Source organism: Gallus gallus, chromosome 4, assembly GCF_016699485.2.
Source record: "Gallus gallus isolate bGalGal1 chromosome 4, bGalGal1.mat.broiler.GRCg7b, whole genome shotgun sequence".
NCBI classification, from domain to species: Eukaryota; Metazoa; Chordata; class Aves; order Galliformes; family Phasianidae; genus Gallus; species Gallus gallus.
The window spans coordinates 39,099,894-39,127,645 of record NC_052535.1 but is presented as its reverse complement, the minus strand read 5'-3'; the positions used below and the strand labels follow the sequence as shown (position 1 = coordinate 39,127,645).

Sequence of the window (27,752 nt, the reverse complement as noted above, 5' to 3'; positions counted from 1 at the left end):
ACTATCACTACCATTTTGTGTTGAAAACATCTGCTTTACACTGGGGTGCTGGGGGGCAGGAGCACACACACACAGAGTTAATTTTTATCCACAAGAAGCCAGTATTGTGCAACCCTTCCAGGATAAGAGCAGGCCATCTGCAGTGTTTTATCTTTCTCCTCAATACCTGGAGAATTCTTACCCACCCAGAGAGATAAGTTTAGTGCAGCAAAACATACTGCTCATTTGGGCAATACGCCACCACTCTCATTTGAGCTGCACGTACGACAGAAACAGTGCAGGTGCTGTTTGTCTTTTCTCCCCTCCAGCTGACTTCTCTTTTTTTTTTCTGCAGAATATATCTATTTTACCCCTTCTCCCTTGTTTATATTAAATACTGGCTTGGAGTACTAAATAAAGACTTCTCTCTTCAGTTTGGATAAGCAGCACGCTTCCCTAGCCATTAATTAAACAATGTTGGGTCACAGTTATCCACCCAAACCTTGCTGCCATACCCTTGAAAATGGATACTGGGCCTATCCATAGGAGCAAAGGGGAAAAAAAAACCAAGCTGCTAACTGGAGATCTCCCTTGTGAGCCCAAAGGAAAACAAAAGCCCCACAGGGGGAATTCAGTTCTGCTCCTCCCTTGGTTTCCATGTTAGACCTTTCAAGAACTCTAATATCCCCCCGAGTCCTGTTCTGTAAATTACTGAGATCTTCCAAGGTGCAACATGGGTTCATCTCCTACTAAAATTGAACAGGAATTCAGGATATGCTGCACTGTAGAAAACTGAGCTGTTCCAGTAAAATGACTCTCTTGTATGTGTGTGGATTCTGGGAACACCAGGTACGCTGCAAAGACTGCTGTTAATTGATCTCTGTTTAACTTGGAGGTTTTACAATAAAACTGAAGTGTAGGAATCTTCCTCCTCAGGGCTGCATATCAGCCTTGGCATATTTCAGATCTGGGTTTGAGTCAGTCAGTATATGTAATTCGTTTTAGTGTAATTCCTTCAAGTCATAAAGCTCTCTGTAACAGTACGAACAAATTCACGTCCTAACACTCTTACAAAGAAAGAGCTGATGAAATAAACTGCCATGAAAAGAACAAAAAGAACACTCGTGAACTCCTCAACTATGGAAGTGTTTGTGGGAATGACTTAACAGAGCCCTGTGATGTAAAAAAAAATGGTAGAAAAGAACAGTCAGTACATGCAATTACTGCCACCTTCGCAAAAAGAAGATCAACGTATTTTTCAAGCACTTTTTTTCTCATATATAGAAGTAGAACTCCAGAGAAAATAGTATATGGGTCACGTTGCTAGGAGCCCTCACTTCAGTGACAACCTTAGCCACAGAAGAGCTGTCAAAACCAGCCCAGTTATTCTACCAAGGGCCAATCATTCACATTCTGAGATGACATCTAATTCCTAATGTACCTGTTTGTAAATACAGACTTCACTGATCTTTCTTCTTAGCTCTGTGACATGAAGAATTAACTCAATGTTAAGAAAAAAAACCCCAAGTCCTTCTATCTCCCAGCTTCGGCATAACCTCCCACGGACACTGAGCAGTATCTCTTCAGAGCAGAGGACTGTACTGTGCAGAAAGCTGATGTCAGGGAAAGCCACCTGAAGAAGTTCCTACGTGCTCTGCTCTCAGAGAAACAGCCATGCTGCAGTAGTGCTGCTCGCCATCACTGCAGAGTGGTGGGGCTGGCCTGCAGGCAGGACCTTGTGCAGCTTAGGCTAACAACAGATACACAGACATGGTTATAACCTGGGATCTTCTCCAAAGTGCACAGTGCTGCTGGAAAGGCGAGCTCGAAACAGTCAAATGTTGTTGTTTGGGTTTTTTTCCCTAGCATTACCTATTTCATGTATACGTCTTTGAATTCACCTGTATGCTTAGCAGATATGAAAAGCATAGGAGTACTTACCTACAATGTTCACTGTACTGTCAACTTCATTTTTTATACTGGAGGACAGGAAATAGTCAGAAGTAACATCATTTAGCCCATTAATCCCAAAAGATGATTCAACTGGCTCTTGCTAGAATGAAAACAGTACAGTTGGGTCAGGTTTGATTTATTTTAGGAGCCTGGACTAAGTTCATCTCATTGTTCAGAGATGGTAATAAATCAAATTGCTTCTGCCTGCCCCATTCCCACTGTTCCCTGTTAGACAAAGTATCGGAACAAGTAATTTGGTTCCCTGAGAAGCAGCCAGAGTTTACTTCCAAATCTTCAGCTTTGAAACTCCAGCTATTTTTAATCCTCAGATTTAGAGTGAGTCTTCTGGGAGCAAGAAATTAGTGTGCCATTTATTACAGGAGATCGACATTTAGAACAAGCAAGGAAGAAGCATTGCTTTCAAATGTATCCTATTTCATTTTCATCCTCCTTCTCTTCCAAACACGCTCTGTCTCTCAGCACTCTCTGAAAGGAAGCCCTAGCTTCAGTTTAATAATTACTAAATTCTAGCCTTAATTTTTCTCTGCAGCAAATCAAAGTGTTTACACTAAATACAGCCTTTTAGATCACATCATAAGCATTACCATAGGGCAATAGCAGTGGGAAAACACCACCTGTTCTATATATACTGAGCTGCACACAAGATGCATACTCTGTAGGTCTGGTACATTCCAAAGGGAATCAAAAAATCTCCCTTCAGACCAGACACCAAAAAAATGTTAATTCCACAAACTCAGGATTTCTTGCAAAAGCTATAAACACTTGTAAAGAACTAACTACATGCGCAGCCCCTTCCCTGGTATTAGCACCCACACAAGGTTATCAGGTAGAAAGTCTAAAGCCTTCAGCTCTCTTTCTGGGCTGGCAGTGCTGCCACTTAAAGCCAAGTTCTGCATTGCTGTCACACTGATGGCATCTGCAGAGAGGTGCAGAACTGCTAGTTTGACCTGTTGCCTTGCCATGCCCACATTCACCGCTCTGAAACACCTCAGTAAGTGCAGGGCAGAGGCAAGCCTCAGGACTCATGGTGCTAGCCCTTCACAGCAATAACCATATGAAGGGTTATCATGGGGACACACCAGGGACAGGATGACATGCAGTTTTTGGATGCCACCTGCAGTGACTGGGACCCACTCGTTAAGAGCTGTCACTTGGACACACATCTGTGCTTTCCCAGCCCTCTGGCAAGGCCAGAGTGCAGTCACACAGCCTGTTCCCAGGCCCCTTTTTGCACATCAGAGGAGCGTAAGGCAGCTACAGTGCTAAATGGCACATGGTCCCTGATGAACCCCACTGGTGGTGTCAGCCCACGTGTCAAAGACCCAGAAAGCAGGAAAAGATAAAATTAGCTGCTATTGATCCATCCGGGCTCACCGACTGCAGACAGATGAGGACTCTGCACTGGAGCCACGGTGCCATGCAATGCCCTGGCAAACACAACAGCCCCCAAGGGAATGCTGCTTGCACCATAACTTGCTCAGGTTTGCTAAGGTTTCAGTACAGCAGAGTTTATTTAGCTGCCCTTTTCAGTTGCAGAAGCAAATGTACATCCTAAAACCTGGGTGATGGGGCCAGGTCCACAAAGGGACGTGGATATCAGCACAGTTGGTGTTACACCACTTTCCAGTGTCTGGATGCCTGGAGGAAGCTGAGCTGAAAGGATGGGGAAAGGCGTCACTTAAACTGAAAAATTATCTCAGTGGGGAGCTGCATGCATCATCAAAATTATGCATTTACCATAAAGCAGAGATTACATCTCACACAGGCAGTTCAACCTTTACCTCTGTTTCAAAGGAAAGAGCCTATTCATGTCTCCTTGGACTACTCAGCTACTTCTGGCCTCTCCCATATACCCAAGAGCCCACTGATCAGGAGATGCATCTGCAAGGTGGGAGATGTGCCCCCCTACCTAGGGATTAGGTGCAGGCTCTCACATTACCAGGGGGGTCAAGGAAGGGAAGAGTCCTGGCTGAGCATCCTGCTCAAGCTCAGCCTCACCAGTCAGGCATGGGCAGGAACCAAGGTCTCACCCGGTGGTGTCTAGCAGCTCTCTCCACTCACATCAGCAGTTACCTTAGGAAGTTGGGCACCCACAGGGTCTGGCAGCAGTGACATGGGGGAGCTCCATGTGAGGCTCTGTTACACTGAAGTCCCTTTTCTCTGACCCTTAGCTTCTCCCTCTCTTGGTGTTACCCCACAGAGGTCAGCAGGCAGGTCATGGAACAGCCACCCACCCGATTTCACTAAGCAGAGCTTTTCAAGATAACTGCAAGGCTTTTAACAAAAACCATGCAGCTGAGAGTTCACATCACCAAGCAAAGAAATTTAAGCAGCTCCTAGTGTTCAAAAAATGTGCATCTGCATTAACTCACCTGCTGCACATAATAATCTCCCAGACATCACAGTGATACCATCAGCAGCTACTATTTGTGAGATTCATTTGAATGAAGAGGGAAAGATTGTGCAGTTTACTCTACAGTTTTTCAGGTATTTCATATTTTGACTGAAATAAAAGTTATGAAGAAGGGGCACAGCAAAGTACTGCAGCCAGCTTTGGAAGGAAGGCATCATGTGCTGCCCAGCTCTGACCAAAGGAGTTTACTGGATCCCTGGGAAACAGTCATGTGATAACAATCACAGGTGGCTGCATAATCCACACATAATGGTTAAAAATTGGTAGCTCACAGACAATTTGAAATCACAGACAATTTGTAAGGCAGTATTCTGACATGCAATTATACAAGTCACCATCACCAGAAGAGATTTTTGCCTTCCAAATCCCATTTTAATATAGGAATTTTCCCAGCCCTCAGTTTTCACCTCTCTGCTTCGCTGAGACAATGAAAGCCACAGTCCTTAACAAGCAAGCAGCAGAGCACTGAGCTGTTGTTCTGTTACAGACACTGCTGCATGCTACCATGGGCTGTGCTTTCAGCACTCAAATCCCCGATTTCAATGAAAGAACAAAGACTTCTGTGAAGCCTGAAAGCCTGGAAACTTTGCAATTTGCTTTATGAAAACACTGATGTTGGACCAAATCCTGCTAGTATATTACAGTGACCACCTCAGAGGGGCGTCAGCGTAACTGCAAATCGTAGGAAATACCATGTTTTGCAGGGAAAGTAAATGTGAGTTTGGGTCCGTGTTCTCTACAAGAAATCTCATGCTGGCTGATGAGCTTTGCAACTTTCTTCTGTCTTACAAAGCACGAGCAGAACATAAGGCTCTCATACTTCTCCCCCTTTCCTAAACAAAAATGAATTCCCAATGTCTTCTGCAGAAAAAAAACCTAATTGCTCCAAAAGGTACTTCTATTGTTCTCAAGCACTGCTTCCATAATTACTGTACTTCTACTTACACAGACAACTGGCAAACATATTGCCAAAGCTGCCAGTTTTCCAGCCTCCAGGCATTGCAACACAAGGGCTGTGTCAGCTGATGATGTCAGCCGTGGCTCTAACAGGCTTCACGTTTTAAAAGAAAACAAAACTACGCCAAAGTAACTGCAGCTACTTAACCAAACCAAAAGCATGGGACATTTGCAGATATCCACCATAAGACATTACTGGGACTATTAAAAAAAACAAGGCAATAGATTGCTTTCACACGCTGTCATACTATCAACGAGCTACTTCTTACCTTAATTTGTTTGAACTTGTCATCCTTCTCAGACTTCGTTTTTTTTCCTGCAACAACAGAAGGAAGATTTCTTAAAGCCCTCCATGCCATCAATCGTCCTCCACGACTTCTATATTCACTAGGAAATAGCTTTCAAATGTGACTCAAAATAGCAGCACCTCCTAGGAAAGGGAGAACTCCGTCTGCTGAGTTCCAAACCCACTTTAAAGACTGGGCAGTCAAAATTCACCTTGAGCACAGAGGTGTGAGTTTCATTTTTGAAGGACCAAATAAAGCAATCTGTCAAAAAAAGCAAGGTGAAAGGTATGCAAGAGTGACAAAGAACCAGGGACTCTTAAGTGAGAAGGAAAGAGGAGGAAAATTCTCAAAGAAAAAGAGTCCAAATATATATCTCGTCACACTTGAGACATCCTCACTGTACGTAGCAACAGGAAAAGGGAGAATGCTCTTTTATTTAATGTGTGAGAAGAGATCACAGGAAATTTCAGCACATATTTGTGTAAATAGTTGCAACACAGGGAGAGGAATACATATTATAATTTGTGCCAAAGTGATTTAGGCACTCATGCTGGAATGGAGAATCCAGAAGAAAACCCAGAGCATACGGCCCTCACCAGATCTCCTGTGCCTTGTAAGACCTCAGCACTGCTGCCCCTGCTCCGTCCTGAGGAGACCCTCATGTGGAAGCCCAGAGTTGCTGATGAAAGCTCTGCTCTACCCGCTCTTTGCACTGTCGTGCCCCAGGAATTCCTCCCATCCCTACTACAAGATAGGGCTTAGAATTAAAAATGTTTGCAGGCAAATTCTTTTGCCCTCACTCATACATAAATTTAGCCACACATCATGTAGAAAGGACAAATGAGAAGATATACAAGGGCCAAAAGATGTCAGTTATATAGTAGCTGGATTTGCAGTGGAATCTTCTCCTGCTATGAGTGGAATCTTCTCCTGCTACAGAGCTCCAGAATCTCAGTTTTCATTATGAACTCTTCTGGTTCTTACAGCTATGAGAGGAATCTGTCTCAATGGGTGACATTATGGTTCATGGATGTACAAAACACAGCACAGATGAGAGAGAGGAAACAGTTTCAAAGCAAGTATTCTACTTTTTCCAGCTTGATCTTCTTTTCATACTACGATTCTGCCCCCAAAATGCCAAAATTATTCATTTCCATTCACATCTTAAAATTAAGATGAGCTTTATATGCGACAATTTTAAAAAGCAGCAAATTGAGCTATACCAAATTTGATTTTAGAGGAACATCATGCAGAGGTACGACATCTGGATGGTAGGTTATCTTTTCAACTAATACATCTAGGCACTAGGAGATATCGGAGGAATAAGGAAGCCCATTTTCTACTCCATAAGCCAATAACAAAGCTAAGAAAATGCTTATATTTCTGTTCAACAAGAAACCAAGTACTCCTTAGTTTGACCTGGAGCTTGGGTCCTCTCCTGGCATGTAGGAGATCCATCACCTAAACCAAATCTAGGGAATTTAAAAAGTTTCCCACTTCACCACTACCATGCTGTGGGGGAAAAGAGCACAGCCTTCTTCCTGTTTTTTCATGGCCTAGGCTACTTATCTAAAGAAGTGTCTCTATGATTTAACAGAGCATCCCCCAGGATGCCAAACTTATGAGTTTGCTCCTTGTATAGGAAACCCAGATGCTGAGTTTGTTCTCCCAGTTCCAAGTGGCAGCTGAATTTGGTTCCCAGGTCCTACAGAAACAGATTCTCAGTGCAAGCCACAGCTACACTTAAGAGCATACTTTCCCTACTCAGATGAAAAGAGTGCAAGTTTATTTCTATCCTTGCTTGCTAAAAGATAGCAAAATGTCTGCCACCATATTCTGAATGAGCTTTACTGTACGAAACGTATCAATCTCTAATATGCCCCAATGGCTCTTCTTGACTGAGAAGGCCCAGTTATCTCACGAGAGATAGGAAACAAGCAGATATGACTTTGTGCTGCTTTCATCCACTAGGACAACTCACATATACTGTGATTTTGAAAGCAGTGCCACAAATGATAAATATATAGAGGTGCTCCTTTGTGGTATTCTCAGCTTCCTCAACCCATGCTTTAGCTCAGCACTGATATTAACACCTCCTGCAGGAAAGATTATTCTTGATTCAAGCTAGGGGTGTTCATAACTCCGCAAATCTTCAGCTGTTTATGCTGTATCACTGCCTCAAATGAAACTTCAGCCACTTGGCAGCAGTTACTTGGCAGCCCCAAAATTCAAACGAGCACCATACCTGCAATTAGCATCTGAATACAGCTCCATTTGCTTTAACAGAACTATCACCATTTACACAGCCCAGTACCCTATCTCGTTGATCTCTCTCAAAGCAGCTCATTCCCCTAATTGAATGCAGCCCATTTTTCACAGAGAAGTTCCTAAATTCCAGGGAACAGCTGGATGAAAAAATCCGACTTTACAGTAGAAGCAGAACCAGCATATTATGCAGGCCCCATAGTAACAACGCAGCCAACACCGATTTCACACTCACAAGCTCTCTCCTCTACCTTTTTTGGATGGTCTTTCAGATAATGGCAGCATCCGGTACACCCTGAAGGCATTGTTTCCTTTCTTTATACTTTTGTCCTTCACTTCTTCTATATCAGGCAGAGAGTTCATAGCACACCGGAAGTTTGCCTTCCATGTCTTTGGGTCGGGTTTATCTACTCCTGACTGGTATTTTCCTAAGCAAGAAAAGAGAGTTAAGCATATATGATGCGTAACCGAAAACCTAAGATAAACTAGTAACAGCGTAGGTTAACTTCAAGGTATTGGCCTTTGGTTGTCAAGGCAGGCATTCAAACAGCAGCCGAGGTTGCAAGAGAAAGTAGATGTTGTGATCTCATTCTCATGCATGTTTCCAGAACACGATTAACAGTTTCTGCCCAAGAAAGACCTAGGGCACTGCAGATCAGATGCAACTTTTCAGCAACATGGAAAAGCTTGCGCAGCATTTACCTTTATTAAGTCTGGCTCAACTCCATCGAAGCACATGAAAAGCCTAAGGGACTAAGTCTACAAAGTGCTGAGCATGCTCTACTCCAAGTGATTTTGAACCCGATCTTGTTAACATTTAAATCAATTAAGTTTTACTGTGCTTCTGGATGCAAATGAGTTACGGCCATTCAGTAAAGCTGGAGATTACTGCAGACCTTGAAAAAAGCATTTAACCTCCCACAGATCTGGAAACTTCAATTCACTCTCTGTGTTAGTAAAAACAAAGACACGAAAGAAGGAAAATATAAATGTAAAAGAGAAAACCAAGTGAAAAATCTGTCCTGCAAAAAGAGAGTTCCAATACCTGTGTGAATTGCCCAGTTTCTAAATAAGGGAGCATCTTTTTCAACATCCCACCCATGTCTTGCAGCATGCATCCAGGGAATCTGAAAAATCTTCTTCTCCTGGAAGGGAAAACAAACAGGAAATGCCAATGCTGATTGACTTGATGGATTTTCTGATGACTTTAAGTCACTTACTTAAAAATGCAGTTCCAGCATCTGCAAGCGTTTTGCTTTCTTCTAACACAGTGCTGCTGTCACTGGGCTCAAAAGGAAAATATCCTCTGGCGTCAGTGAAAGCAGAATACAGACCCAAGTACACAAGATACTCAGATGCCCCTTCACAGACTATGAGGCTGGCAGCTTTCCAAGCTGACACACGGATAAAACATGCAGTGCTAAACATTTCTAAACATTCAAACGAAGGCTAGTTTTGGCAGCGCTGACACTCTCATGATTAGAAAAATCAGATATAAAAATAAACAACCATAGGAACAGAGATAATTCAAGGGGTTTAAAATTCTGTGAGTAAAACACTAACATGGTGAAAGAAAGGGATGTTTAAAATTTACCAGCCAACCAAACAGGTCATACATCAAAAGAAGACATCTCTGCAGTGGGGACAAAACCAACAAAAACTGGGATACCTATGGGCAGGGGTGGGTTTAAAGGTAGTTGAACTTTCTAGCCCAGAAACTTTGATCCAAGGAGAAGCAGATATAAATCAATCCAAAGGAAGGCTTCTTTGTCCTTTGTTTACAAAGCACAGAGTTAAACCAGCACATGTCTTACGTAGTGGAAGTATATATTGATTCACAAAGGGAACAGAAAAAACTCATGGAAGACAGTGCACTACTAAGTCACTACTAAGGATGACAGATTTGACAGAAAAACTTGTGGAAGATTGTGCACTGGTGGCTGTTCAGGATGATGAATTTGGATGCAGCTCCAACTCTGGAAGCTCAACGGCTTTCAGCACTTGAACAGCACAGGAACAGAAAGAATTAAATCCCTCCTGACACGTTTCAAATACTCTTTCCATTAGCATTTAGGCCCATGCCATCATCACAGATAGGACACCGGGCCAGATGGATGATCTCATGGGCCAGATGTGCTTTTATGTCATACAACACAGCATACGAACACTTTATGCTCATTTCTGCAAAGCCATGAAGAAGGGTTATGTTCCACAAACAAAATCCTCCTCTTGCAAAAGATGCACCTTAACCTGGCTTCAAACACTGACATATTGTACTTAACTGCCACCTCTACAGGTTTAGATTCCCTTCACAGTCAGTGAAGAGAAGGGCATTTTCAGGGGACAATTTACCTCAACTTACCAACTCAATTACACCCCAAAAATGCCTATTTCTCTCCATTAACTGCAAACAACTGTAGACTGGCAGCCCTCATTTAAGCAACTGCATTGTAGATGTCTAAGGTCAGGGGAGAAGAATCCTTTGCCCTTCCCCTAGCAATAGCACTTCCTCCTTGTCTGTCTGGTTAATATCTCACTAATGTCAAGGTTAGGTTTACTTCTCTTCCTTTTTCTATGATCTTTGCTTTCTTAAGCACGTATTTTTTTGACAACTTTCACCTCTTTTCTTCAGTCCGTACATTTGAATTCACTTGTTAAGAATTGCATTCTTCTCTTCTTGCTTCTCTTCATCTTTTCTTTAATTTGGTAAATGCAGATTTAACACGATCTCCGTTCTCCTTCAAATTCTAATAAACTCATTCATCGTTAGGAAATACTCCTTCTGCAAAAGAGTGGTCAGGTGCTGGAATGGGCTGCCCAGGGAGGTGATGGATTCACCAACCTCGGAGGTGTTCAAGGAACATTCAGACATTGTGTTGAGGGACACGGTTTAGTGAAAACTATTGGTGATAGGCAGATGGTTGGACTGAATGATCTTGTAGGTCTTTTCCAACCTTAGTGATTCTATGATTCTGTGATCCCTGTCACACATTCTCATTATTTATCTCATGTGCCTTTTGCCACATTACTCTTCCCCTTCTGTACAGTTAAATCACCCTACAGAGATGCTCCCCTCTCTCCCAAGTAGAAGAGGTCTAAAGGAAGCTTCAATCCCATTGTCCTGCCATCCACAGCACTACTCTATTCACTGGAGTTAAAATAAGCTCTATTGTCTTATCTGTCCTAAAGATGATAATCAGTATGGGGGGGGGGGGAAAAAGACCATTAAAAAGAAAAAAACAACAACAACGAAAAGAAAAACTATCATCAAGAATTGTAAGAAATGACCAGACTAAAAAGTCTTCTCATGTTTGAGGATGGGGAGAAGTTTGGATAATGCTACACAGTGCTACAGAGGTTATACCACTGATTTCAAATGCTGCCTGAAAATTCAAAAACTTATTTAGGAACTTGCACACTGAACAAGGTTATAGATATAACACCATGTCACCATCAACAGTACTCACTGCTTCAAAGGAAGGTGCGAAGACTTTCCCAGTAGCAGTCTAAGTGTTCATTACAGAAAATCCTCCCTAATTCCATGTCTTGAAGCAAAAGGACTTCCAAGAAATTATAATATCAATATATATATATAACATATATATATAATATATAACTATATTATTATATAGTTATATAATATATATATAATCTACCTGTACCATCACTTTAAAATATATCTACTTTTACGCCCAGAAACATTTTCTCATCAACTATGTAAATATCTAATCTTCTCTGATGTCCCTCAATACTGCTGATTGTAACAATCTCAAGTGGCTACAAGTTCCACAGCGTAAATGGTTGTTCTGCTCTAGTTCACCTGGATTCTTCCTACTTAAATACTGATTTTTTATTTCACTCATTATCAGACATTTTCCCATATCCTTCTTCATTAATAACGACTAACAGGAAAGGGCTCATCACTGCTTGGAAATGGAAATCACTTGGAAATCACTGACTTGGAAAATGAAGCACTGTTTTGCACAGCACTTCATCACCAGGCATTTTTGTAGGAGCCTTGTGTTTGTGCATAAAATTAGGCTCATCAAAGTCAAAAGCACAACCCACAAAAGTGCTGCTGCATAACGGCCATTGCTACCACTATCCTACAGGGATATCAAAAGGGAAAGAGACATCACATTCTTAGAAATAAGCAGGAAGAGGAAAATAGAAGGCCAAACTTGAAACCCTAACTGCAAGCAGTTGAATGAGAATGAGATCAGACCAGTTAGGAAGTCATAAGCCAAATTTTAAATAGTGACCTCCGTCTGGATGGTAATACACCAAGCAACCATCAAAGCAGCGGGTTGCTTTTCAGCTCCTGTTACAGCTACTTCGCATGTTTCCACTCTGATTTCCTTTTCCAGATCCACGAGGGATGCTGACCTCACATCATCCTCCTCCTCACATCACCTCTGCCCTCTGCTGAACTACGTAACTTCTCTCATGTCTCCCAGTTTCGTCTCCCTGGGACAGTAAAGAAATTCCCTTCCTCCCTTCTGCTGTTCAGCAGGAAAATATTTTCACTGAGGAGGAAGATAAGTATTTATTATTTAAGTCCTCTAGAGGAGGGAGTGTAATCTGGAGGAAAAAAAAAACATCAACAATGCAGTGCAGAGCAAAGCAGGAGGTGTAGTGTGACTGACTGACAGTAGGGGAAGGAAAGGGGTACATGGGCTGTTACCTGACTTATCACTGTTAACTGAGAGGCTTAATTCCTCTCTTGGTCCAGAAGAATTCCCCAGGAAAAGACAGTGAATGACAAATTTTGATTGATACTCACTTCTTCAGTATTTAAATCTTATTTCCTTAAAACCTGTTCACACATACACGTGCCATTCTCTTGCTAATCTGCCCCATCTTCTTTTCTTTAATGTGAACCGTACTTTCCCAATTTCTAAAATATACAAATCCTGAAATCCTACAATTTCCAGAGTCAATTCTGTGCAAACATAACATGCTTCGATACATATGACATTTTATCAAAGATTCCATGCACAGCTTTGTTTATGGTCAGGAATTACAGTAAAAATAGCAACATTTTTGGTTTAATGATTCATTGCTGGAATTAATTTTTAAGCATTTTTAAACAGAAACACTCACAAGTGCTATTAGCTTGTCAGTCTGGGTAAAGAACTGGCTACATGGCTGTGCCCAGAGAGTAGTAGTGAATAGAGATAAATCCACCTGCCAACTGGCCACGAGCAGTGTTCCCCAGGGGTCGGTACTGGGGCCTGTCGTGTTCAGTACCTTAGGAAATAATTCTTCTCCAGAAGAGTGGAAACGGCTGCCCAGGGAGATGGTGGAGTCACCATCCCTGAAGGTGTTCAAGAAACATTCAGATGTTGTACTACAGGACACAGTTTAGAGGGGAAATATTGGTCGTAGGTGGACAACTGGACTGGATCATCTTGGAGGTCTTTTCCAACCTCGGTGATTCCATGATTCTATGAAAAGCAGCTCAAGACGATGCCAAATCTGAATGTAGAAGTGGAGAATCAGAATCTAATAAACCTCAGTGCAGGCCGTTTGGCCTGGCGTCCTGGTGTTGACAGGAGCTCAAGCTTGTTTTAGGGAAAAAAAAAGATTTCAAAATACTTTATTTGTGAGCTTTGGTCAATATAGAATATGCTAGCTAAGGACAAAATTTTGCATGCAAGCAGTTTATGCCAAAAGCACAAGGCAGAAGCTGCTGTAACAACAGGATCAGAGCTGCAAACATTAAACAACCTGACATGCCTTGCAACATGCCTCTGTAGGCTAGTACACTAAACTCGAAGAACTAATCCCTTAGTACAGGAGCAGTGCTTTTACACTGCAGAACAAGTACATTCCCAGAGTACAGAGAAAGGTTACATGACCATAACCTACAGACAGCACCAGTATATTTAACCATGAGATGCTAAAATCTGAAATACTTTTCCTACTGCTAAGCACAAGGAAATGATTTTGGAATCAAACAGAAACATTCAAGAAAGGACAGCAGAGATGGACCGTCAGTAGGAGAGACCCGACAGAAGTAGAGACAGTACGGGAGAAGAATTCTGAATGTGGTATTTAAATTATGAAGACAACAGTAAAATCTGTTCTCTTCCTCCTATTCAACTATGACCTCACTATGCAAGAATAAGGACCTACTCAAATGCACAGGGCAGCTAACTTGGGAATGGATAAATAAATATTTATTTACCCAGTCACAGCATGGGAGAGTAACTGACGCAGGGTGCTCCTGACAAACAAGATTTGCAAGCTGAAGTTGACAGGGCTTTTGTTAATTGTACAGTTACAAGTATTTTTAACTTTGTGAACTGGAATAAAAAAAGATTAGTCTTAGCTGTCATTCTCCTGTCTTAAAAATGAACGTCTGAGCGCCACAACAACTACCATGGAGAGGATACTAGACTAACTGGACTAGAGCCTTAAACAGAATGGCAGCTCCCATATTTCTGCACCTACTTTACAGCATTCCTGCTGTATTCATTTTGATAATAAAGTGGTTTCTGTTGCTAAAACTGCACAATTCCTTTCAGCCTGGTGAATAATTCTTCTGCGTTGCATAATTCTGGGGTTTATTGCAGCTCAAAGTCTCAAATATGCTGTTTTACTGAATCAATTAAAAAATGCAACTGGGTTCTGATGTGCACACAAAGTTTCTAGCACTCTCACTGTGAGTTCTGCGTAAGGAATAGTAAGTTGGGCCTGGTATAGGAAAAATTACCTGATTTTTTTCTCAGATTCACTGCTTTAAGAAGTATCAGAGATTTCATACAAGTCTGAAAGAGATCATCACTTGAGAATGCAGAACATAACATTCCACCTCAGCTGAGCATTTTGTTCAAAATCCCTCTGACACTATTTGGTAAGCAGTTTGTTCCAGCTAAAAAACTTTACAGTTGAGTCTACATTTTTTTCCACCAACAAAGGGTCAGAAGAGGGAAAATGCTTACAAACAAGTCACAGATCTAACAGGCAAATGTGAAGAGCTTCAGATCTGGAATGTCAGGCCAGAAGAACAGGTTCAGCAGGAAGCATTCAGAGTTGCCCTTCCTCCTTATGCTGCCCCTTTGAAAACTAAGAACACCAGCGTACACTGCTGTGAAGGACCTCATTCACACACACGTGCAGGCGTGCTTGCACAAACACACCCCTTACCTTATTTATCCATTTCAGCCCTGGTATTGTGTTAGAATTTATTTGTTCTTCCAGCCATGGGCGCATCCGCATTCTTTCGACAGGCATTGTTACCTGCGCTGGAAGGAGCTGAAGGGAACAAGGGACAACGTTACTTGTTTTCCTGGCAGCACTCAGCACAAAATACACACAGACCTACTTATTAGCAATTCGCAGGCACTTCACAATCATAAGACTGGCTTTAGATCCACGTAGGAGACTCCCCTAAGAGCAACTGAGATAAGACTTTTTCCATAGCAGAAAGTGGTCGGTCTTGTGGTACAGCTGCATAAGCAAACCCATCACCTGAAGATGTGTCAATGGCAACAGCTCTTCTAACGACACGGTTAGGATAGCACAAAGAAAATCAGTTGTCCTCCTGCAGAGACCTCTTTTGATGGCCTATGTACCTGCATTTGCTGAATACATTTTTTGCCAACAAGAGAAAACAACAAAACCAGAAAACAAAGCCACGCAGGAAACGTCTCAGTACTAGCTCTAATTATACATCTATTAACTAGAGTGCTTTCAAACGGCTGCTTCTGTCGCACAAACTTGATTAAGATAGCAAAAGCTGTATTTTTCATCACAGCACTTTATGAGACAGCTTGGTTCTGGTTGCACAGTACGACCCCTTCCCTCCGGATCTCTCTGATCAACTCAGTCACTCATTTTTGTCTTAAACTATGTTTCAGTAGTGCTTAGCTAGGAAGGGAGCACTCTGCAGCCCCCTCAGATGCACCAGGACACGTTATGTTACTCAGCTAAGGCTCCAACCGTCTTCTTTGTCTCTCCCTCACATACACACAAGCACACGTGACCCCGATGCCACTTCCCCATTTAGAACAGTAAATTATTGACAGAAGAGTCCAAAGTCTTGAAGCCAGGGCAAATAATTTTAAAAACATTAACCTATCTCAAAGTGCCAAGCAGCACTAGATGCAGATTAAAGCACCACATTGAACTCCTGCTAACCAGCCTGCAATCAATCATTTCCACGTTCAAGTACTTGCATTTAGGCTTCTTCTTCTCTCCCCCACTACACCAGGCTCAGCTCCTTCCTCTCTCCTTTGTTCTTCACATCTGCGTTCTCTGCATCATTCTTAACTTCTCTGCTCTGCTATTCTTGTCACCTTTGATCTTTAAAAAAAAAAAAAAGAAAAAGAAAAAAAAAAAAGAAAGAGAAAAACAAAAAGACTAGGCTACACATCTGAAAGCACGCAGCAGTGACACAAATGTAAATGTGTTTGTTCTTTCTTCCTATGGGATTCCGGGCATCAGACAGACTAACAATCAGGCAGCACCAAGCCCACACCCAGCACAAAAGGAAGAAAAATGTTCAAAGTTTCCTCTCATTGCTCTGAGGACATGTATTTCCTGAAACTAACAAGGAATTAAAACCTGAGCACAACAATAAGGCTCTCTGATACGTTTCCAGTGACCAAAAAGGTCTAAAATAGCTTAGAAAATGCTTGCGATTGCTCAGCTCGCTTTCAGGTTCACTTCAGATATGAGAAAGCAGACAACCCTGGAGTCCAGCAATGGCGGAACGCTCCTGCAAAGCCCCGGTCTGTGCAGGAGCAAAGCTCTTTTCTGAGTGACAGTGACACAGGAACGCAGAATCATTAAGGTTGCAAAATACCACTAAGATCATCTAATCCAACTGTCATTGCAGCTAAAATGCACTATTCCCTCCTCAGATATGCAACAAGTACAAGCACTTTCTTACAAAGCAGATGCAGCCAGGCCCCAGAAGCCCTTCCAGTGCCAAGTGTCCTGTATGGAACACTCAGTGCCACTTCTCAGCTATCAGAACGAGGGTCAGAGTTGAAAAATGCAAATGACTGCACTAAAAATGCAACTGCATTTCTATTTAGCCGTCAAGGAAGAAGCATGCAGATGCAACTAGCATCTTCCAAGCTTTTCTTCATAAGACTTCTCCAAATATATGTACACTCTGAGACAAGTCAAGGAAACGCTGCGTATTAGCTTCAGATTTCAATTTGTAAGTGCGTGCACAGGATGCATCCTGTGCTGTGGCTAACAAGCCTCTGAGACAAACTTCAAGCCTATCTGAATGAAGTAGTTACACAAAAAGCAAGGAAGTAACCTCTAAGGTAGCAGCAGCAAATTCCACTCGGGGGAGAAAAAAATAAAAGCTGCCTTTATGGAAAAGTGATGCTTTTCAGGAGAGGAGAAACTGCTGACACCACTGCTACAAGGAAGGAGGCCTCGCTCAGAACGGCAAGGTAGAGACATCTATCTCTTCCCTCTCACGTCCCCAGGGGCTCTGCCAGCTGTTCCCTGCAGATGCTTGTCTCCTTCTCAATGCCTGGAGTCCTCTGGGACCAGCAGAGCATCCGCAGCCAGCAGCATACACCTTCACATCCATCACCTGCACCACTTCAAGCTCCTCAGCGCTGAGCAGAAAAGCGGTTTGGTTTGTGAGAAGGGAGGAGTGGCTTCCAAGACATGTTTATCTGAAAGTAAAACCAAACCCAGCTAAAAATAACCCGTGGTGATGTCCAGCGGGAGGGAGCTGTGGGCATCTTCTGGGGAGCTGTATTTCACAGAAGGGCAAACGCAGCATGTGTGCATTCATCCAAACATACCCCGCGCTCCTCAATGACCACGAGCTGAAGAAAATAAAGCCTGACGTTTTCAGAAAGCACTCCTGGACCCTTCTGCCTTGGGACAGCGTGGACCATAACCACGCTAAAACGCAGTGCTTTTTTGGCAGCCGTAAGTCAACAACATCTCTGCAATGAAAATAACAAGTCGGCTCTATCTAGCAATTGTCTGCGTGAAATGAAGGTGCCACGTCTTCCCTCCGGGGCCGTCAAACATGTGCTTTGCTTGTACAGTAAGAAACACCACGATTCTGTAGTGCAGTGCCTCAAAAAGTAACCTCTGTATTTCACTACTGCCTTCCAGGACGTGTGGCACAGTTAAGAGGCAGGGTTAATTGGTGCACCTGGGTGTCTCGTGATGCTGGCTCCTTTCGGTGCTATTTTTGTTGTTGCCTTCGCTGTCAGCTTGAAATCCATCTCTCCACGAGTGGTGGCACAGTCACCTCCTGCCGTTAATCGCTGCTCAAGTTTTTAAGGATCTCTACAATTCCCCTAAACAGGCAGCAAAAGCACACTGAGTTTCACTAGCCATCACTAAATGTCAGGTCAGCTTCACCCTAGATTAGAATATGTTAATTATGAAGCAAACACAAAGCCAGAAACGAGGGTGAGCCACACAAAACACAGGGCACACCAAGCCCCCTCACTCCTGCTTCTCTCTGGTGTTTACCCATCAGAAGGGAAAAAGTGAAACAGTGAACCCTTTTAAGGAGAACGAAACGTTAACATTTAGAGTCTGAAGCAGGCCTGCAACATCAGGAGTGCCTCTGCACCTACCACCCACTGCTGATCAACCATCACGAGCCAAGGCTTTTCTCACCCAGATGGCTTTGTGAACACGATGAGGGAAGTCCCAGGGTTGCAAGCAACGCCTCTTTCTGTAAGGTTTGTTCATTTGGCTGAAGCTCAACCAATGCTCCCATCCTGACCAAAACCACGCAGCAGAGGGAAGTGCACTCCAGCGTGAGAGCAGCTGGAGAGGACAGGTGGCATCCCCAGAATCCAAAACTGCTAATGAAGACACTGTGCTTTTACACCACAGCTTCAAACTTGGTGCGTAGTGACCTCCAGCACCTCTCTAGGGAGGGCTCGGGATAACGCTCAGCATTTCCAGAGAACCATGCTGAAGTCAAACTTTCTGGCACGACACTGAGAATAATTGCTGTCTGTTTTTTCTTCTGGTTTATGATTGTCCTGTGGTGGGGGGAGGGGAGGAATAGAAGCCAAGAAACACAATCAGCTACTAATGCAGGTGGGACCCAAGAAAGCATTTTTCTATCCTACAAGAAGAGGAGAACTCATTTAGACATGAAAGTAGGCCTACCTACCAGGAATTCACTTTGTCAACACTCGCCATTCTTAACAAGAAAGCACATCAACAAGAACCACAATTTGTAACCATACGTCTTAGAAACATATTCAGCTCGATGGCTCTGTTAATATAATTTCCCTTTTCTTGCTGCATTTTCATCAACAACATCTTTCTTCAAGAGGGCCATAGTCAGAGGCTGTTGACTTCCCAGCTGTGGGAGCTGGAACACATTGACTGACATTATTTCAGAACAGCCATTACCCTTCACTCAGCGACTTAAGTCTGTGGGGAGTAATAATAGCACAGTAGCACTTTACAACAGTACTATTGCACTAATACTGCAGCAGTACAATGGTAGGAGTTTGACCGCTTTTGAAGGTTCGTGCTAGTTCTGCAGTCAGCTCTGACTTTGTTTTTGCAATTAGATACCACGAAAACACGGTGGAATCTCCTCTCTGACAAGCTATAAACTGTCCTAATCCCACAGACGCGACTCAGAGAGAAAGTGTTATGGAAGAAAGATAGCACTAGTTGCTGCAGTCTGGACAGCACAACCCAGCTATGAACGCAGAAACCTGGAGGAGGTCAACCAGCAACACAGCTTCTACTACAACACATCGCATTGGAAAATGAGATTTCTACATGGGAACTGCAACTGGGGTCAAGCATACAAGCCAACCTCTCGAGAAAGACAGCAGAAGGAAAAGAAGTGCAACAGTGTACGAGACCGAAGCACAGGTATAAGTGCTCTTATGAGTGGTGATACAAAGAGCATTGAGCAGGTAGCTGTCACTACAGCATCCTCAAAACATGATGTTCTATTGAATTTCGGCTCCATGCTTCTTTGCGAGATGTGTTTTCCTAACATTCTTTATGTGAGACTCTTTAGAAGGAAACATAGCAATTGTTTGTTTTTAAAGAGATATTTGTAACGTGTTGGTTATTCTCAAGAGATATTTCCCTTTAAAGAAATATTAGAAAAGCTGTAAATGACAGTCAGCTTACATTCTACCTATCCTCACAGCTTTAAATATTTTCACTCGTTAATGTTCTGTAAACAGCATGTAGCCCTCCCTGCTGTATGCCAAGACACACTGCTGATTTCCTTGATACCAGATAACAAGGAAATGACACTACTGACATATAGAAAGCACAACCTTTGAGAATGAAGAGCTCCTCAGTAGAATTATGGTAGCTGTAGAAAGAAAGTGAAAGCAATGGTAGAGCATGCAGTAAGTCTGAACAGTACGAGACGTTCTTTCTATTCCCTTCCGTTTTGCTCTGTCTGTCAGCATCTGGATAAGTGAGAAGACACAAAGGTTATTCCCAAACCACAGACTGCTCTATGCCTACAACAGGGATAGTTTTTGAACTTATCTTTATGGAAGCAAAAAAAAAAAAAAAAAGTGAATGAATAAATAAATAAAAATGGAGAAAGCAACTCTTCTTTCCCTCTCACAGAGTAAAGATCTGGATATGGAAGCACAGCTGTGAGAAGGCAAGGTGAGGTAAGGCACTTGGGGGTGTATTTGCAACACAGGTCACAGCCTTTCCCCAGAGGTATGAAAAAACATCTGTTCCCCAGAGGACTTGTGCAGAATATTGCACGGGATCTGGTTTCTCTTTCCTCTGTGAATAGAGAACTGACAAACTCTAAAACAATAATAATAGTAATCTGGTATCTGTGCTTTGCTGATAATCTTTTAAAGCATTCCTTTTGCTTCCTAACGCTGGTGCACATCAGAAAAGCATCCATCACTGTATGTGACCAAACATATGCTGAAATGAGAGCATATACTAATTTTAGGATTCAGGGAACTGGGTTCTGTATTTGTCCACGCGCCAAGACTGTTCAGGGATACAAAGAAACATGATCTTACTCTGACGACCAGCACTTAGAAGCAAAATTCTGTCCCTTGGTCACAACTTGGACTCTTGGAATAGCATTCTGTGCATACGGACTCTGAGCAAACCTAGCTTGGGAGTCACCCTACTCAGAGGTATTTCCCTGGGTAAGAAAACCTGTTAATGTGACCTGGTCAGAAATACTTCAGAAACATAAACAAGATTTAAGCTGAAACACACTTAATTCAACTGAATTCAGACATGTGAACTGCCCTGAACTGCATCCTACAAGAGACCTCTGCCTGGGTGTATTTCATGTCTTCCAAAAGCACAAAGAAAACCCTACCGCTGATGCTGCCAATGCAGAATTGACATGCCTGCTTTCTGACAACCCCAAATTATGCAAATGCACGTTATCTTTATTGGAACCTACAGCAAAACACTTAATTAAAGTAACATTAGTAAATGAGGAAAAGTGCACATATCCATTCTCACAAGAGCATGGGTTAAGAGTTCCAAATAAAACCCCGAAACTCTTGGAGTTGTAAAATAGAGACACAAAGCAAGAAAGAACAGGAAACCCTAGAAAAGACTTCTTAGACTCATGGATGAATTCATGATAGACAGCAAAACAGATACCCTCTCTGGTCTTTTCTTGTCATGCATTAATGGTGCCTCTCTTCTGCTCCCTACAAACACTGACACTATGAAACAGAGACAGTGCAAACATCCCAACTCTGCCTTGTGCTCACTTCCATTTACAGCCTACCCACTGTTCCACACCCCCCTGGCCATACTGATCCACACCACTGCAAAACCAGTACTTTTCCTGCTCTTTAGCAATGGCAGCAGCAGCAAACAAGGTCTGTGTGAGCGTGCTACGTCCCTCCTGAGCGTCACCAAGAAAAACAACTCGCAAGAGCCAAGGAAGGTCGTATCTCACTTGCTCAGGTGCCTGCAGGAAGGAGGAGACTCCATCAAGACAGGCTGGAAAGCCAACAATTAAAGAGCAGGCAGGCTGGTAAGGCACAGGTCCTCACAGCACTGGCACGCATGGCCTGGCCTGGCCATTAGTAAGGGCAACCAAGGGCAACCACAGAGAAATATTCACCTGCTTACTGCAGCTCCCAAACCACAGGCCACACCAGGATCATAGCTGGAAATCTGTGGGATGGTGCCAGCAAGAGCTGCACAGCTTCCAAAGGTCCTGCTCAGCATGGGCCGGTGGTGCTCACCTCAGGCTGTAGGGAGGTGTGATTGGATGGAGAAGAGGGGGTTATTCAGCATTCCCTTCTTGTGCTGCTGCTGCAGGAAAGGAAGATGCAGAAAGGTGGAAAGAAAAAAAAAGTCTTGTGTCCTCAAGGGCTGGAGGGTGGAAAAACTCCCCAGCCAACCCTACGTTCCTTACAAGAGAAAAAAAAAATGGAAGAAATACCTCAAACATGTACTGAAATCAGCATTATACACTGCACGACAAACAAGCCCAGGAAAACATACAATGGGAACTCATACTGTATAGAGTGTATTTCATCAGCCCTATAGCATTTCTGTTCCACCCAAAGGGTGTTAACATGTCCTGGCTGGGATTCAGACATTACACATCAAAACAGACTCTTTCCTTTTGGTTTCCATGCAAAGCTTATTTTCCCTCAACAGCAAAGACATGAGTTGTTGTTTTGTAGTGATCTCAGGCATTGTTAAAGGTAGCCCTCGGATTTGCAGACTTGAACTGCACCGAAGAAAAGCAGAGGTATTTTAATACAACAGAACCAGTAGCCTGGCTTGTGCTTCTGCACTGAGCTGCTACGAAACAATGCTTCAGCTTCTCAATACCTACAACAAGGTTTCCATTTTACTGGCTCTGATGCTGAATACAAACATAAGACCTGAATATCTGCTGCTGAGCCCATTCGCTTCTTTGGCAACACAGCGACTTACATCAGCTGGGAACTTGGCCCAGGCTTCTAACAAATACATTGTTAAAGATCATCCCTGCAGTATCTGTGCCACCAAGATCATCTGTACACCCACAAATGTCCCCAAGTGCGGTGAGCATACGAAGCCACTGCTTCACTTTAAAGGAATACCTCATTTCCTTCTTTTCTCTCTTTTGTTTCCCAGGTCTCACCTTGACTGGGGATGGAGATGCCAACTTCAGATGGGGTCAGGACGACAGCATATCCACACAAGTGGTAGCCAACGGCATGCGATTACATACAATTCTTTCCCCGCCACCTTCTCTACAAGTCTGAAATACAGCCACAAATCTCACCTGATTTATTTACTCCTAAGCTTTGTTTTAAGCCTGGTGATTGCTCAAGATTTGTTTTCAGCACCTGGGATATGTCACAGTTTTTCCCCCAAAAGCTGCCAGAAGACGAAGCGGTCATTTTTTCAGTAGTAGATCAGTCCTTCACTCAGACAAGTTTAGAAAGGGCTTGTTTACGACAGGAAAAATCACAGGCGTGGTTGTCAGGCAACAATTAATTCCTTGCATCGGGGAGCAGTTATCCCCCAATAAATCAATTCTAATCTGGAACTAACTGCTCACACACGAATCCACTCCCGGACACCCACATATAATAGCTGATGTGGCTCCACTGCGGCCAAACCCTGCGCATTCTTAAATCTGTCAGGAAAACTCAGCATTTGACAGCTGATTCATATGGAATTTTCTAGGCTGATGAAAACTAGAAGGCTGTTAAGGCTCAAAGAATTATCAAGAATCGCTTCTTTTATCATACTAATGCAGCTCAGCAGCATTTTTTCAAGTCCCTCCCCAGCTCTGTTAGACTCAGTGCTCTGTGAGGAGGCTTACAGGAGACATCCCCAAAACATCTGCCGAGCACACACTTCCTCCACACTACTGGTCTTGATGAAAGCAACACAAAATCATACATGCGAGTACTTAAAAGATGGGGATTATGCACTGTAAACACCTTTTTCAAAGCCTGCAGTATTCATCCCCTGTCCTGTCTAAATGCTCCTCTGACTAAATGCACGGTCAGGGCTTTGTAGGACACCACAAGTAAGAAAAGCAGCCGCTGTAAACCAGAAGTCCTTAATCTCAGTGTTCCCACACTGGTAGCTTGTGAGGATCGGGCAGGCCTCCAGAAAAGATGGTTATGTTTTAACGGCACTCAGAGAGGCAGAAAAATTATTTCAGACAGCTAAGCCGAGAAATGCGTTCAAGGAAGAGCTTTCACGTTTACTGGCCATGACCTGAACCTGATGTAATCCACCTTGCTCAGATTTGACTCGTTTCCCACAGCCAGCCTTGTTTGTGTAACACACTGTTCTGCAACATGCAGCAAAAACTATTTGCACGCTACTCTAAAGTACGATTTAATATTTGCTTAAAGCTTTCACTTTATTGTCTGGGCAAAGGCAGCCTCTACCACCGAAGTTAATAGCTAACCCACACCTTCTTTTGCTACCCTGACCTCCAATGCCAGCACAGCATCCAGAACCAAGAGCAGGAGTCAGAAACCAGCCCTGCCTAACTTCTCACTGAGCACCAAAACCAGCCCTCTCGTGGAAGCAGTTTACCCCTCACTTCCAAGGGAAGGGATGACTCCCAAACGCCTGGCTAAGGTGGTTCAATTATTAAAAGAGAAATATATGCTATTTTGGATTAGTAAAACACACTTCTGCCACTTACTTAGCACGCTTGCTTTAAGGACAGACCACAGAAGGCACAGACTTAGGGGCTGGGATACTCTGAATCATCCGCACGGCAAGCTGGAAACATGTCTGTCACATGCACTTATTTATGCTTACAAAAATAGCACCGTGAAAGAAGCAGATGCGTGAGCACAAAAAAAGAACTTAAATCGAGTTAGTTATTCTAGAGATACTGGCAGACACTGGTGAATTTAACAGGGAAACGTCCCCCTCTTGTATGTAAATGTTAAAGGTCTCCATTTCAAGAGCGCTAAATAATAAACGCTCCGTAAAGCCACGTGTTGAAACAGTATGTTGTAAGCCTGCTTTGTACAGAGATGTTACTCTTTCCACCACCACAGGACGTACAGGAACTTCTCTACTCATTCATGTTGAGATATGAATGGTTAAAGGGATTGCTTACAAAATATGTTCTTCCTCCAACGTTTGTGTCAATCACAGACTAACAGCAATGAGACAGCCCCAATTCCCGCTCTGCAGCAGCTATTTCTATCTCGGAGGCTTCCTAAAATACTGCAGAGATAGAGTGAGACCACTGAACTCATCTTCATTGCTATTCTGAGCCAGATAAACAACATTAAGCCAAACAAAGCCAGCCTTCAGCAGCTTCCCTCACGAATCCCGAATCTCCAGAACAGGTTTGGCACCCAAGGAACTAAGCCCTGATACACCTCAACGCCATGCTCACCAAGGGTGTGAGAATTCAATCTCTGCAGTTGAAGTCCTTCGTTTTGCACTCATACAGCTCCTCAATACCCAATCAACACTTCCTTCAATACAGGCCATGAATATGCGTCTCTACATACGAGAAGGATACACATTGGAGTTTCCCAGGCACCCCAATGCCAGCATTGCCACAGTGTTTCTCAACATCACTTCCCCACAAGAACGGGGTCACGCTGAGCATCGCAGGGTTATCACAGGAAGAACTAAATGGGAAAAGCATCAACCGGAAAACCAGTGGGAAAAGCTCTTACTCCTCATCCTCCACTCGGTTAAAGGAGTGTTGCCCTGTAGAAGTCAAATTTACCAACAGATGAAATAAATGGCAACATGGAATTAGACGTTATGAAGTCCAGCTCTCATGCTTCCTCGCCCTGTGTTTATTCTTTCATTTTTGCCAACTTGGAAATGAAAACCAATGGAGTTCAGTTTCACTTTTGTTTATATTTGGTTTCAATTTTATGCTCAAGTTTTGCTTTCACGTTTTGAACGTCACAGCGTGGGGATTTCAAATCCTGCAGGAAAGATTTCAGCAGCTTTAAAGTATCGGCCTCCTATCCTCCCCTTTTCTCAACTGTGGGATTATTTTTACTTCAGATACATTTTGTAAGACGCTGTTACAAATCCGGAATGCTTTTGGCAAGAGAATTGACTTACTTTGCTTTTAAACGTCAATATGCCACGCCAAATTTAATTCCACAGTTCTGTACTTCCCACTTGTTTCATCTCTCAGTTAAACTAAAGCACATCTGTACAGCTCAGCAAAACATCCTAAGATTAAGAGCAGCCAGTGCACCAAGGGGACAGGAAGCCCGTATCACACACCAAATGCATGTTCTATATACACATCTAATGCACGTACAGACCTAAACTTGTTCCTACTTCCCCTTATGGATAAATTAAGGCATTATCTTGCTTAGGTAATGCTGTAAGAGCTTCACCTGTAATGCCATCAAGCCACGTCCAACATCAATAGAAACACCACAGCACGGGTTTTGCCTTCTGTGCACTCACCGAGCCCCTCAACTCACAGATATCCCTCCATATACACCAGAAAGGAGACCTTTCTTACAACAAGCTGTAAGCACACCCTCCTTCTTTTGTGCTGTGCCCATGCTAAGCATGTCGGTCTTTAAAAACTACTGACAATGATTGTATAGAAATGGTTAGACAACATCCACTGCAACAGATGTACATGTGCTTTTGCCACAGCTTAGCTCCATTCCTAACGCCTTCATATGTTGCAAACATATCCAGCAGTAACTGCAAAAGTGAGATAAGTGTTTTACAGCCCATCAGTAAGACGCATGTGCTGCACAATGCATTCATCGCGCCATATACAAAATGGGTAATCGTATTGGTTAGCTATAAATATGTAGGCATTTAACTCCTAACTATTAACACGCTTAACTTAGGACAGTTACAATCAATACTAGTTTTTCCTACTGGCTACTTTAATCTTAACACGAGAGCTCACACATCATCAGTGCAAGGAAGAACCTTCATAACCTTCACAAGTAATGATTCAATGTATCTGAAAAAGAGAAGGAAGTTCTTTAACTACACCGAATACTTTTTTTCCCCCATAAGGTTATTCTTCCATGAGGAATATGCAGTGGAATAAATCTGTATTTCTCATTCTTTTTGGTTTGCTGATTTTCTTGTTTTCCTTTTGCAGCAGTGATTTCAAAAAGCAAAACATCTGACACTAACCACAGTCTATGGCAGCACAAGCTATAATAAAACTTCTGTAAACACTGCCTTATGGCTTATATCCTCAATATAACAATTACCGAAGGCCTTTGAAGAACTGGGTTCTAAAAGGTCAATCTTTAACAAGTCACGGAGATAAGTAAGAGTCCCACAAAACGAGTAACGTGTGATTAGTTCTCCTTCGGCCCTGCACATAGCAGGGGGGCTGAAACTCGATGATCACTGTGGTCCTTTCCAACCCAGGCCATTCTATGATTCTTTCTCTACGAACAGATCCAGACTTTCAGCACTGGAAGTCCACAAATGGAGGTTCTAATCCTGCAAACCCCCCAAGAACTTTGCTGGAACACCACTCCCATGCGGCATGAGGTGCACGCATGATGCATTTAACCTGCGTCTGGTGAACAAGCCCAGGTGTAACCAGCATAAATTGAACAGGGGCATCTCGGAAACACATGTTCTTTTTCCTGAAGTATCCTAAAAAGCTGTGGCACAAGATTCATGTAACAAAGGTCAGGGCACAGTCTCGCTTCTCAAGGTAACCTACAAATGGATCACTCCTTAGGCTTACGCTTATCCTCCTGGAGAAGATCTCTACCTGCAGTTAGTTCTCAGAAAGAATCCTCGATGGGTACCTGCTGTAGTTTGTGGATATTCGGTGCCCGAAGTTCAAGGCTGACATGCACCAACTGCTAAGCTGCACGGCAAGTTTCTCTCCCACAGGCTGCCTAATCGCTTGTGAACCTGCTTAAACCCCTGGCACCCACAGCACGCCGGGGCAGGGAGCACCGCATTTATGG

The 27,752-nt window shown here is 43.1% G+C and overlaps 1 protein-coding gene and 1 long non-coding RNA gene across 17 annotated transcripts in view; one reads left to right on the top strand and one right to left on the bottom strand.

Moving 5' to 3' along the window:
* IRF2 (interferon regulatory factor 2) overlaps window positions 1-27,752 on the bottom strand; it is a 49,274-nt gene that overhangs the window by 9,093 nt on the left and 12,429 nt on the right. For 4 of the 16 annotated variants that reach the window (XM_040698744.2, XM_046939928.1, XM_015276154.4 and 1 more), the window contains 5 exons: window positions 15,028-15,135; window positions 8,921-9,020; window positions 8,127-8,303; window positions 5,593-5,639; window positions 1,921-2,032 (listed from right to left, as the gene is read on the bottom strand). In XM_040698744.2, coding sequence (XP_040554678.1) covers window positions 1,921-2,032; window positions 5,593-5,639; window positions 8,127-8,303; window positions 8,921-9,020; window positions 15,028-15,114 — 523 coding nt within the window. In that variant the 5' untranslated portion in view covers window positions 15,115-15,135. 16 annotated transcript variants of the gene reach the window in all.
* LOC121110735 lies at window positions 19,484-24,495 on the top strand. Its single transcript, XR_005859468.2, has 3 exons — window positions 19,484-19,725; window positions 20,449-20,495; window positions 22,954-24,495. It is a non-coding gene; the product is annotated as an uncharacterized LOC121110735 (long non-coding RNA).